Source organism: Neomonachus schauinslandi, chromosome 3, assembly GCF_002201575.2.
Source record: "Neomonachus schauinslandi chromosome 3, ASM220157v2, whole genome shotgun sequence".
Taxonomy (NCBI): domain Eukaryota; kingdom Metazoa; phylum Chordata; class Mammalia; order Carnivora; family Phocidae; genus Neomonachus; species Neomonachus schauinslandi.
In genome coordinates, this window is record NC_058405.1 from 113,726,221 (window position 1) to 113,738,911 (window position 12,691).

At 35.5% G+C, this 12,691-nt stretch overlaps 1 protein-coding gene across 2 annotated transcripts in view; it reads right to left on the reverse strand.

The window, feature by feature from the left end:
* Nucleotides 1–7,160: 7,160 nt before the first annotated feature.
* Nucleotides 7,161–12,691, reverse strand: part of MMADHC (metabolism of cobalamin associated D) — a 43,650-nt gene continuing 38,119 nt past the window's right edge. For both annotated transcript variants that reach the window (XM_021702758.1, XM_021702757.1), the window contains exons 5-8: nucleotides 11,836–11,941; nucleotides 11,175–11,305; nucleotides 8,418–8,504; nucleotides 7,161–7,662 (exon numbers count right to left, since the gene is read on the reverse strand). In XM_021702758.1, coding sequence (XP_021558433.1) covers nucleotides 7,468–7,662; nucleotides 8,418–8,504; nucleotides 11,175–11,305; nucleotides 11,836–11,941 — 519 coding nt within the window. In that variant the 3' untranslated portion in view covers nucleotides 7,161–7,467. The remainder of the gene's footprint in view (nucleotides 7,663–8,417; nucleotides 8,505–11,174; nucleotides 11,306–11,835; nucleotides 11,942–12,691) is intronic.

Consider the following 12,691-nt stretch of genomic DNA (forward strand, 5'->3'; position numbering starts at 1 on the left):
TATATATATATATATATATATATATATATATATATATATATATTTTTAGTGTCTTTATCTGGTTTTGGTATCTGGGTAATACTGGCTTCATAGAATGAATTAGGAAGTTTTCCTTCTTCTGCTTTTGGAATAGTTTGAGAATAGGTATTAACTCTTCTTTAAATGTTTGGTAGAATTCCCCTGTGAAGACATCTGGTCTTGGACTTCTGTTTCCTGGGAGTTTTTTGATTGATTCAATTTCATTGCAGGTAATCGGTTTGTTTAAATTTTCTATTTCTTCTTGATTCAATTTTGGGGGTTCTATGTTTCTAGGAATATATCTATTTCTTCTAGGTTGTCCAATTTGTTGGCATATAATTTTTCATAATCTTAGTCTTTTGTATTTGTCATATCAGTTGATATTTCTTTCATTTCTGATTTTGAGTCTTCCCCTACCCCAACCCCCCTTTAATTAATTAATTAATTAATTTGAGTCTGGCCAGAATTTATCAATTTTGTTGATCTTTCTAAGAACCAGCTCTTAGTTTCATTAATCTGTTCTATTATTTTTATTAGTTTCTGTTTTATTTCTGCCCTAATCTTTATAATTTCCTTCCTTCTACTAGTTTTGGGTTTTGTTCCTTTTCTGGTTCCTTTAGAAATAAGGTTAGGTTGTTTATTTGGGATTTTTCTAGCTTCTTTAGGTAGGCCTGTATTACTATAAACTTCCCTTTTAGAGCAGCTTTTGCTAAATCCCAAAGATTTTGGAACATTGTGTTTTCATTTGTCTGTGTATTTTTTGATTTCCTCCTTGATTTCTTGGTTGACCCATTTGTTGTTTAGTAGCATGTATTTAAACTCCATGTATTTGTGTTCATCCTAGACTTTCTCTTGTGGTGGATTTGTAGTTTCATAGCGTGTGGTCAGAAAAGATACATGGTATGACCTCAATCTTTTTGAATTTATTGAGACTTGTTTTATGGCCTAATATGTGATCTATCCTAGAGAATGTTCCACGCGTGCTTGAAAAGAATGTGTATTCTGCTCTTTTAGGACAGAATGTTGTGAATATATCTGTTAGGTCCATCTGGTCCAATGTGTCCTTCAAAGCCATTGTTTCCTTATTGATTTTGTTTGGATGATCTATCCTTTGACGTCAATGGGGTGTTAAAGTCCCCTACTATCCATGTTTGTCATTAGCTGCTGTATTTGGGAGCTCCCATGTTGTATGCATAAATATTTAGTTTAAGTATTTACAATTGTTATATCTTGTTGGATTGTACTGTTTATGATTATACAGTTTCCTTTTCCCGTGTTACAGTTTTTGTTTTAAAGTCTGTTTTGTCTGGTAGAAGCATTGCTACTCCAACTTCCTTTTCCTTTCCATTTGCAATGATAAATGTTCTCCCATCCCTTCACTTTCAATCTGCATGTTTCTTTAGGTCTGAAATGAGTTTCTTATAGACAGCATATAGATGGGTCTTACTTTTCTATTGATTCCATCACCCTGTCTTTTAATTGAAACATTTAGTCCATTTACATTCAAATTATTGATAGTATTTACTGTCATTTTGTTACTTGTTTTATGGTTGTTTTTGTAGTTCCTCTGTTCCTTTCTTCTCTTGTTCTTTTCTCCAGGATTAGTTGGCTTTAGTGAAATACTTGGATTCCTTATTATTATTATTATTATTTTTGAATATCTATTACTGTTTTTGATTTGTGGTTACCATTTGGTTTATATATAAAATCTTCTGCATATAGCAATCTATATTAAGCTAATGCTTGCTTAATTTTGAACTCTCCCCTCCTGTTTCAGATGTTTGGTATCATATATCTTTTTTAAAAAGATTTTTTATTTGAAAGAGTGTGCACACAACAGGCGGGGAAGGAGGAGCAGAGGAAGAGTGAGAAGCAGACTCCCTGCTAAGCAGGGAGCCTGACATGGGCTTGATCCCAGGACCCTGAGATCATGACCCAAGCTGAAGGCAGATGCTTAATCAACTGAGCCACCCAGGCGCCCCATATATCCTTTTATTTTGTGCGTCTCTTGACTTTTAGATATACTTGTTTTTGTGTTTGTGCTTCCTATTTTTCTTACTTTTGGTTTTTGTTTTCCATTAGTAGATTCCCCCTAACCTTTCTTATAGGGCTGGCTTAGTGGTTATGAATTCATTTAACTTTTGTTTGGGAAACTCCTTCTATTCTGAATGATGGCCTTGCTGGTTATTCTGGCTATAGGTTTTTCCCTTTAAGCACTTTGGATATATCATGCCACTCCCTTCTGGCCTTATGCTGAAAATCAGCTGATAGCCTTAAGGGATTTCCTTTGTATGTAACTGTCTTCTCAACTCTTGCAACTTTTCAAATTCTTTATCACTGTTTTTTTTGCCATTTTAATTACGCGTCTTGGTGTGGATCTCCTTGGGTTGAATTTGTTGGGGAAATCTCTCTGCCTCCTGAATCTGGATCTCTTTCCCTCCCCGGATTTGGGAAGCTTTCAGTTTTTATTTCTTCAAATACATTTTCTGTCCCTTTTCCTGGGATATCCCTATAATGCAAAATGTCCTTAGACTCAGTGGTGTCACTGAGTTCAAGTTTATTCTCATTATGTGGTATCTGTCTCTCACCTGTTCGGCTTAAATGCTTTCCATTACTGGATCTTCCAGGTCACATGTACGTTCCTCTGCTTCCTGTAGCTTACTGTTTATTCCATCTATTGTCTTTTTAATTTCGTGTAGAGTTACCTATGTTATTTTTTACCTCTTTTTTCAAGGGTCTCACGGATTTCCTTCACCCTTTTCTGAAGTCCAGTATCTTTATGATCATTACTTTAAATTCTCTTATATTACTTATTTCAGTTTTGCTTAGATCTCCTGCTGTGATTTTGTCCTATTCTTTCATTTGGGACATATTCTTCTGTCTCATTTTCTTTACCTCGATGTCTCTGTGTTAGGAAAGTCAGCTACATTTTATGTTCTTGAAAGTAGTGGCTTTATGAAGAAGAGTTCCTATAGTGCGCTGCAGTGCAATGTCCCCTGTTCACCATAACCTGGCAATTCAGAGAAGTCGGGGTCATTTTTTCTTTCAGTCCAGATGTCTGCCCTCTCTGCCTGTTGTGGGCTGTACTTGCTCTATGTTGTATGAGACCCAGGCAGGCTGGCTCTGAGGGAGAACAGCCAGCCACAAGAGGGCTTGAGAGCAGGGTAGCAGTTTAAATTTGTGCTAAGCTGCTAGTCCTAGGCAGAATCCCACAAAGCACGGTGGCCACCAGGGGCATGGTATGTGGTGGCTGTGGGCACCCAGTGTGTGCATGCACTGGCTGGGCAGGGTGTGTGTGGGGTTAACAAAATTTGTCCTGAGCTCAGCAGGCTTGATTGGGGGGGGGAGGGGAAGTCCTCCGGAGAACTCATGGGTGGTGTGCATGGCCAGCAGGCTAGGTAGCAAGTATCTGTGAGGTGCCACCTCAGCCAAATGGTTTTGTATTTATGCTTGGGGGGGCAGGGGAGGAAAATGGCACCTGCCAGCTTCTTAGTTCCTGGATAAATTCCCCAACATGCTCCAAAATCTGTATAAAAAGATCTCCTTCTTGTTTGTCCCAGGCATTGTGCAAACTGTCACTTCCATGGTGCCTCTCTGCAAGCTGCTGTCTTTAAGTGTGGGGACCCAGCTATCCCTTGCCTTCCCTGGCCCAGTGCTGAGTCAGCTGATTAAATTTTAAAGCTCCAGGTCTTGTTGGTTATGCAAAATCATGGAATTTAGCCCCTCTGGTTTTCAAAGCCAGTCATTATGGGGATTCTTCTTCCCCATGTGGGCTCCCTCTCCCTTGTAGGCGGCTTCTGACTTCCACTTCTGCCTTCCTTAATCTCTCAGATGTGGCGTCTTCTCTATATTTAGTAGTGGAATCTTCTGCCAGTCTTTTCATTGCTCTAGTTTATTTACTCAGATGTGTTACCTAGTTGTAAATGTGGGAGAGGGTGAGCCTAGAGTCCTCTTACTCTGCCATCTCTACTCAGTGATTAGGGGTCACTTTTTTTTTTTTAAAAATTTTTATTTATTTATTTGACAGAGACACAGCGAGAGAGGGAACACAGGCAGGGGGAGTGGGAGAGGGAGAAGCAGGCTTCCTGTGGAGCAGGAAGCCTGATGCGGGGCTCGATCCCAGGACCCTGGGACCATGACCCGAGCTGAAGGCAGATGCTTAACAACTGAGCCACCCAGGCGCCCCAGGTCACTCTTAATGTAGCCTTCATTTTTGTTTCCTATACCTCAATACAGTAAATCCACTATTATATCCTGCTCTTATTTCCTTAGATGCCTCTTTGTTTCAAATACTAATGGTTTTAACACTGACAGCACACCTGAAGCACCTGGGAAACTTTAAAAAATACTGATGCCCAGGCCTCATCAAGCTAATAAAATCAGTCTGTGGGTGTGGGGGCCAAATCCTCAGCATATTTAAATGTCTTCCCAGGTAATTCAAATGTACAAATAGAGTTGAGGACCACTGAAGTAGAATGTGCAGTCAGTAGTTCTCAACTGGTGGCAGGCTTGTTGCAATAAATTTAGGACACTTTGTTAAATTTTTTTTCAGATAAACATTCCAGCTCCCCTCCTCCCCAATGTCTTCAGATATTTTGCCATGACCAGGGGTTGCTATTGGCATCTAGAGAGTAGAGGCCAAGGATGCTGCTAAACAGCATACAATGCACAGGACAACTTCCACAACACTTACCAGCTTCAAAATGTCCACAGTGTAGAGGTAGATAAATCCTGCTTTGGAGCAACATGAGAACCAGTTATAAGAAGAGGAAATAGAATTGGAACTAAAAGCAGAATTCTGTTTAAATATAAGGATTATATTGATGTTACAACTGACAGAAGTCCACAAAAAGGAGTCTTATACTTGAAGCCAGAGAACTGCTGTTTGAAGTGTAGTATCTATAATTGAATTTTTTAGATAGGTTTCAGTACATTTTCAAAGAAATTCAAAGCATGCAGAGTTCAATAGAATGAAATTTGAAGTTTATGAAACGTGGAAGCAGTATTTTACTAGTTAACCTGAAAGTTCTTTCAGTTTAAATTCTGCAACTTTTTGATAATGATCACAGAGTCAAAATAGAAATATTTTTATATATTATGTACGTATACATATATGTACATATTATTTATGTATGCATATATACATACCCATATATATAGATTTGATTCCACTGTGTATGTGTGTATGGATGTGTATATGTATATATCCACACACACTGGAATCAGACCAAATTCCAGTGCTGGGTCTTAAGACTAGCTGTGTAACCTACTGCATGCTCCTAGGTCTCCCATTTTGTCCTCTATAAAATGAGGGATGTAGGTCAGATGACCTGAATGATCCCTTTCCAGAGTTAACTTCTGTACAATAATTCCTAAGTTCTTGTCAAAATACAAATTTCACAATAAAACCTATTTCTCAGTGACAGGTCGAAATTCATTTCAATGGCTCAACCTTATTTTAAAACATAGCAAATTTATGTTTACGATGGATAATTTTATGTAGGATTTCTTTATGGAGTCCTGAATAAGTGAATATGAGAAGAGTCCCTTGGATTATATTTCCTGAACCTGAATCTTGCCATAACATTTGAAAAAATATTTTACCTGGCAATTACTGCTTCTCATGTTGTTTCTGGTTCTGTTAATGATAAACGAGCCCTGCCATCATGTACCCTAGCACCCATACAATAATACATAGCCATTTTTGGGACTAAGTATCCCTTTCAACCAGTAGATGGCACTTCAGAATTGTTAAAGCCAATGTTGAAATTTCAAGGGAACATGGCTCAAACAATGAGGCAAGGTAGGGAATGCCTGAATAAACAATATGCACAGTGGAAACAGTGAGAGTGCTAAAAGACCACGGACCAAATAATTCTTTTTTTGTGGGAGCTGTCCTTCGCATTGTAGGATGTTTAACAGCATCCCTGGCCTCGACCTACTAGATGTCTAAAGTACCACCCCTTTTACTCTGCCCCACGTTGTCACAAAAGTGTCTCCAGACATTGCTAAATTTCCTGTGGGGCAAAACTGTCCCAAGTCAGAACAACTGAGAAAGCAAAAAATATACAGATTTATAATTATACACAATAAGAACTGAGTGCTCTCGGGCGCCTGGGTGGCTCAGTTGGTTAAGCGACTGCCTTCGGCTCAGGTCATGATCCTGGAGTCCCTGGATCGAGTCCCGCATCGGGCTCCCTGCTCAGCAGGGAGCCTGCTTCTCCCTCTGACCCTCCCCCCCTCTCATGTGCTCTCTCTCTCTCATTCTCTCTGTCTCAAATAAATAAATAAAATCTTTAAAAAAAAAAAAAAAAAAAAAAGAACTGAGTGCTCTCACACTGCTGAGTGAACAGAAGCCAGACATAAGAGCAGGAGATCAGGATAGTGGTTACCCTTGGGAGGGACAGTGAAGGGAGAAGTGCCGGTAACGTTCTGTCTTGATCTGGGTGCTGCTTATTACATGGATGAAAATTTATTGAGCCCTTATGATATTTTCCACATATATAATCCCATATTGCTTTGTAGTTTGAATGAAAACTTTGCACCCATTACTCTTTGAATCATTAAACAACAAACACTTAGCTAACTTAGCTACATGTTAACTAAGCAGGGTTTCATCTCCATGTGTTCCTTTTAAAAATAGTCACTTAACTGAAAAATACAGGAAAAATCCACTTCATTTGGTAGAAGTTACTTGTTCTTCTGAGATTCCCACTGGCAAGAGTCTCATAAACCTAAGATGATTCTTTGTAAAGTATCATAGTTTCTATCTCTTACTAAAATGGAGAAATATGATTTAGCAGCTGAGGCACTGTTTTGTCAAAATAACCTATATTTATCTGCCTCAATCCAGGAGTTAAGGATTCTTTTTTTAGTATGTGTAAGAATGAGATTCACATTCTTTAAAGATGTAGTATTATCCTTTTCTTTTCTGGCCCAAACACTACTTCAAAGTAATACATGCTACCACAACACTTAACAAGTAATAAAGAAAATTTAAAGCTACATTGAATCTAGAATTCTCGATTGCATTTATTTTAAAAATGCTTAAAAGTAAGATTTTAAAAATGCTTAAAAGTAAGAAACTACAATATTAATCTTTTTAAATTGATTTTAAAAATATTGCAATGAAAAAACACAGATCCAAATGTGTGATTTATTTCGAGAAAAATAAAACAGGTTTTTCCAATAAAGGGAAGAAATTTTTCCAATAAAGGGAAGAAATAACAATGAAATCATGTCCTGATTACATGTTAACTACCACATTTTATACAATGTGGATGTGATCAACATGTATTTAAACATTTGAGATTTAATTTGCCAATGCTGTAAATCCATAAAGGTAGAAATAAATACCTAAAAATAAATTTTAAAAACTGAAGCTTCTGACAGTGTTTATAGATCAACCCAAATGGTACAAATAGTACAGCCAATAAATTGACATTACTGTTAGTTTCCACCTAATTTCTTCATAATATGGCTGTCTGGTGTTGCATTAGTGAAGATACTTCCTACAACCACATGGGTACCCCAGAGCCTATGACGAATCACTTTACAGCAGCCAAGATCATCCACAGAGAATCCTAAATGTCGATAGCGTTCATCTGTTTCAAAAAGAGTGTTGTTTGTATATGGTCCAAAAAACTGGAGGAAATAAAAGTCACATTCATTAGCAAGAAACACAATGATGTAATAGTTTTTATGTAAACATGAACACATACCTATTTTAATACTTAAAATATTTAAAAAATCAAGAAATAAAAAGGGCAGTTTAGGTACTGCATGTGACCAAGCATTTCTGCTTCATCCAATACCTGTGCTTCTGGAAATGTGAAACCAATAATCCTAGCAAATTACATGTTAGCCAGAACCAAACGCTTAACATTACACAATGTTACTTGACTTGGAAAGGAATAGTCTATATTCCTATCTTAAGATACAAAGAACTTCATTATTATTTGTAACTGAAAGCTACAACCAGAATTTAAAATGTGACCACAATAGTGGTTCTTATTTTCTTCAAAATATAATGTCAGAAACATACTTCCTGGAAGTTAACATTTATAAATATTTCTTTTAACACCCATATTTTCTTAATTCTAAAAAGTTTTCTTCCTTAAACTATGATTGCTAATTTGTAACTACCAAATTCATTAATGTAAAAGTATTTACTAGTGAGGATGAAGAATAATAAAGACAAAAACTTAATTGTAAGTGATGGTGGTCCCTCAAAGGTTGTAAATGGAACGGACTCAAACTGGTACTTCTTTGGGCAAAGTTGTAAGGTTTAAAAACTCTTTTAATTAATGATAACTTTGGCAGAAATAGATCATTTAACAGTTTTATAATAAAACATTCCTACTTCAAATTAATCTGGTTTTCAAAATGTAATTACTCACTGCCAAACCAGATGATGGGTCAATAAAGTCAGCCCAATAGCCTTCAGCTCGAAGAGCATAGCAAATTTCCTTAGCACCATTAATGAACTGCATAGAAAAAGACAAAAATAATACAGATAGCATCCTTACAGATTGTTGAAAAATAAAAATTTTAAATATCTTTTGCTTCAGATAGAGAACTCAAGATTAATTAGAAAATACAACTAATGATAAATCCGATATAGTCTTATTTTTGCCAGTCCAAAAATTAATGGTTCATTTAACACTTTCGTTTCCTTCAGAAAGTCTAAATTGTGTATTTTTTCTTCTAAATTATTTCCTATTTTAGGAACATTAACTCCCAAATTTGCCACGAATTAGAAAATAGTTACTATTTTTGTATTATAAAAATAAGGTAAGAAAGGGAAAAGGTATGAACCATTCATTCATTTGAATGTTTAAAAACGTATTTGTCAAAAACACATCCATCCATGACACATAATTTTTACTATATACCCTCTGTATTTTTTTGTACAGTACATAATTATTACAGACCATGTATCTGTATCACCTATTCAAAATCTTGGTCTCACCATCCTACTTTGTAATTCCTATGATGTTCTTACTAGGTTTATCAGAAGTCTAAGCAGTGAAAAAGACAGTAAAAATTATTAAGACCAGATTAGAGTGTTAAAAAAAAGGACAAACCATAAATGTTTAAAAGCACTTCTGGCCATAATAGAATAACAGCTATCAAACTTGCAATCTGCTGAAAGCTGTAAATCAGACTAAACCATATGAGGCAACGGTTTTAAATCTTGAACAGTAGTCAGACAAACTGTAATCCTGGAGAGAAGGGCAACAAATTATTGGTGATCCCCATTATTTGTTCTAGCTCTCTGTCTGGAACACTGTTTGTCACAGGGCAAAGGAGAAGATTCCAAGCAAAGTGATGGTGTCACTAAGCGAAGGAGGTAGAAAGCAAGAGTTTTGCTGAAGCATCTGTAATTTGTGGGTTGGGGTACTGGAAGAGAGATGCACAGACAGAGTAATTCACCCTGGGTCAGCAGCCAAGGGTGGAGTTGTGCACTCCCAAGGCAAAATTCCTTGAAGAATCGGCCTTGCAGAGAGTGCCAAAACTGGCATCTGAGGGCTCCAATGGTGTTACCAGAGGTTGGTGCAGTGCTAGGTAACATGGATTTCTGGCCCACACAGAGTGTTAAGACCTCACTGAGAATGTCTGGCATTTAGTGGAGATCCCCAAAAGTTTAAGCCTGAGGAAGATGGGCCAGTTAGCAACTTGTAGCCTGAAGGCCAAATCCAGGCTGGGTACCTGTATGTGTAAATACGGTTTCACTGGAATATATCCATGTCTGTTCGTTCATATATTGTCTATGGTTGCTTTAACAATATGAGGGTAGAGTTGAGTAGTTGAGACCCTATAACCTATTAAGCCTAAAAATTTACTATGTGGCTCTTTAGCAGGAATCAGCAAACTTTTTCCTGCAGAGAGGAAACAAGTTAATTTACTTTTTCCCAGCACTTTCTTATAAAATAATGAAAAACATTAATATTATATTCTTTACATTATTTCATACTTAATATTTATACTTACTGTTGAATTTCATTAATCCTCTTAATTCTTAAATAAGAAACCAACTGAATATGGTCTAAAAGTCATTAGAAAATATATCAATTTAATGAACAGAAACAAAACTACAAGGAGAACAAAACAATACAAATGTTGGTAAAAGTTTAAGTATTTCTCTTAAGATTTCAACAGCAAACACTGACATCTGGTGGGAAAAAAATAGATTTAAACTACAGAACATATAATATCTACTGACAGTAAACTATAGGTGGTTATAAAAAACTGACAATTATACTGGGGTCAGTATCAAATGAGGTTCAGAATCCAACTCATTAGAAATTAGGACCAATAATGCAATGTACATTTGAGAGCATTCTAATGACTAAACGATAGCAATCTGTATAAATATTAGTAAATACTGCCCTAATAGGTAAATAGAAAATGTTTGAGTTACTGCCTAAATTTCAACTCTCTAAATTCAGATCTCTTCAAAATCAGACAGTTCTTATGCCTCTCTGTAACTTCCTTATTAACCAGCACGAAATTTGCTTATGATCACGACTACATGAAATTTACTAGTAAAGTTATATGTGGGACATTTTAGTATAAAGTCATTATCCTAAGAGATTCTGTTCAGTATATAAATTATAATTTACAAATGAAAAGAACCATATATCTAATCCTAAAGAAAATATTAAAAAAATTGCTAATATTATCTTATGTGGAAATTAGTAAAGGGAATTTTTTCAAATATAGTTAGCTAAAAAGCAAAGGACAGGGAAAAACTATGGGTATATAAGACATTATTACTGTACTGTACACTGAAAATTATTCCAGTCTTCAAGGAATAAACCATAACACTTTTTACTTGACTTGCTTTAAAGAAAGTAAGTGATGGGTATGAAGAGTTAATTTTACTTTTTTGCCATTTTTATTTCTCTGTATTTATTTCTCAAATTCAAAAAAAAGTTGAAGAAAGTACTGGACAGAATCTAAGTTTTTCGAAGATACTAAAACAAAACAAAAGATGGCATTTTTATTCTCAGAAAAGATGTTAAAGTCCTTTAGTACTGAAATACATTAGCAGAGAATTAATAAACACTAAAAAGATACCATCATTTTAAAATGTTGGTTCACTGGTATTTAAATATTATAAAATTTAAATTGTCAGCAATGGAAAGAATTACCTTTTCTAAAAGCATTTCTCTTTCATTTTCTACCTCTTCACTCCAAACAGTCATATCATTCTTAGTTTTCTGTGTTATAGTCAGAATCATTAGTTTGTTGGTAGCTCCTTCTGGAAACAGTGACTCAAAATCTATAAATAAGAATAAAAATTCCAGGGAGAAAATGTTTTATATACTGCTTCTTTTAAAAGGAAAAAAAAAGTACTTCTTTAGAAAAATGATGATTAAGTTATTGTGGGACCATGTTAGGTTGATAAATACATACTATTTTTGAAAAAGAATTTGAAGTGAACTTTTGGTTAACTTCTGCTCTTGTTGAACTGAAATACTGCTGTCAACAATTCTGAAGAGCAAGTAAGGTTACCTGTTATTGGTCTTGTAATTTTCAAATAAAGATTATTAAAATTTTCTCAGTATTATGTATTAGTTCATGAAATTATAGCTATAAATAATCACCCAGAAGTTGAAGGATTTCAGGGGAAAAGTCTACAGCTGTTAGGGTACATCTCAAAGACCTTACCTTGGCCATGTAATCTTTTTTGGCCAGACATCTTAAAATACTAAGTTACAAAGTACTGCAATTCCTATGGAGTCCATTATTTAACATATTAGAAAACTAGTGACATATACAGATAGTGTAAATGTATGAAGCACACTATACCTCTTCGCAGCAATTCTGGACATGTCTGGATTGCACACTCTACTTTGGCATTTTCAAAGTAAGTTTCTGCACTGTTGATTTCTTGTTCAACAGGTGCATTACTACCCTAAGAAGAATAAGATATATAAATAAAAGCTGGAGTTCAAATAAAATACCTGATCTGTTATAAACTTGTGTTCCCTGAAAAGTTTTTAAAAATAATTAACTGGCAGTGGGGTAATATTTAAAAACTTCAAAATGAACATATAAATATGCTAATATTCTAAGACTTGATATGAACAGAAGTTGGCTAAGAAACTAAAATGCCATGACAATTCTTACAATGTCACCTTTTCTGATATTCTGATATCTACTTATCCTTTCTTTTGTTTTGTAAAATGGCGATAATCACACTAACTTACAAAATAACATGCTTAAATATACAGCCTCTCCTACAGGACGAGTTTAGAAGCTTCTATTCAACTGAAATTTATAGGGCACCTACTATACATCAGACACTATGACAAGAGCAGCCCCCCCAATGGTAAAAAATCCAGCCTTCACTCAGGTTTAAAAGAGTGAGTAGAAAAAAATTGCATGAACAAATAAATGTAATCCAATATGAAAAGTGCTACAGAGTTACGAAGGAAGTCTTCTGGCAGCAGGGGAAAATCAGGAAAAGGTTGAAATTATATTTGAACTACAAGTTAATTAATGTGTATGTGTGGTATGTAAAGAATAGGAAGAAAGGAGGTTAGAAACTCAGGAGGAAAAACAGCCCACCAAGAGATAGAAACAGTGCAAGCACATTCAGCGGTCAAAGAGAATGGTACAATAAAACAAAACAAACCAACCAAAAAGGTATACTGTGATTTGA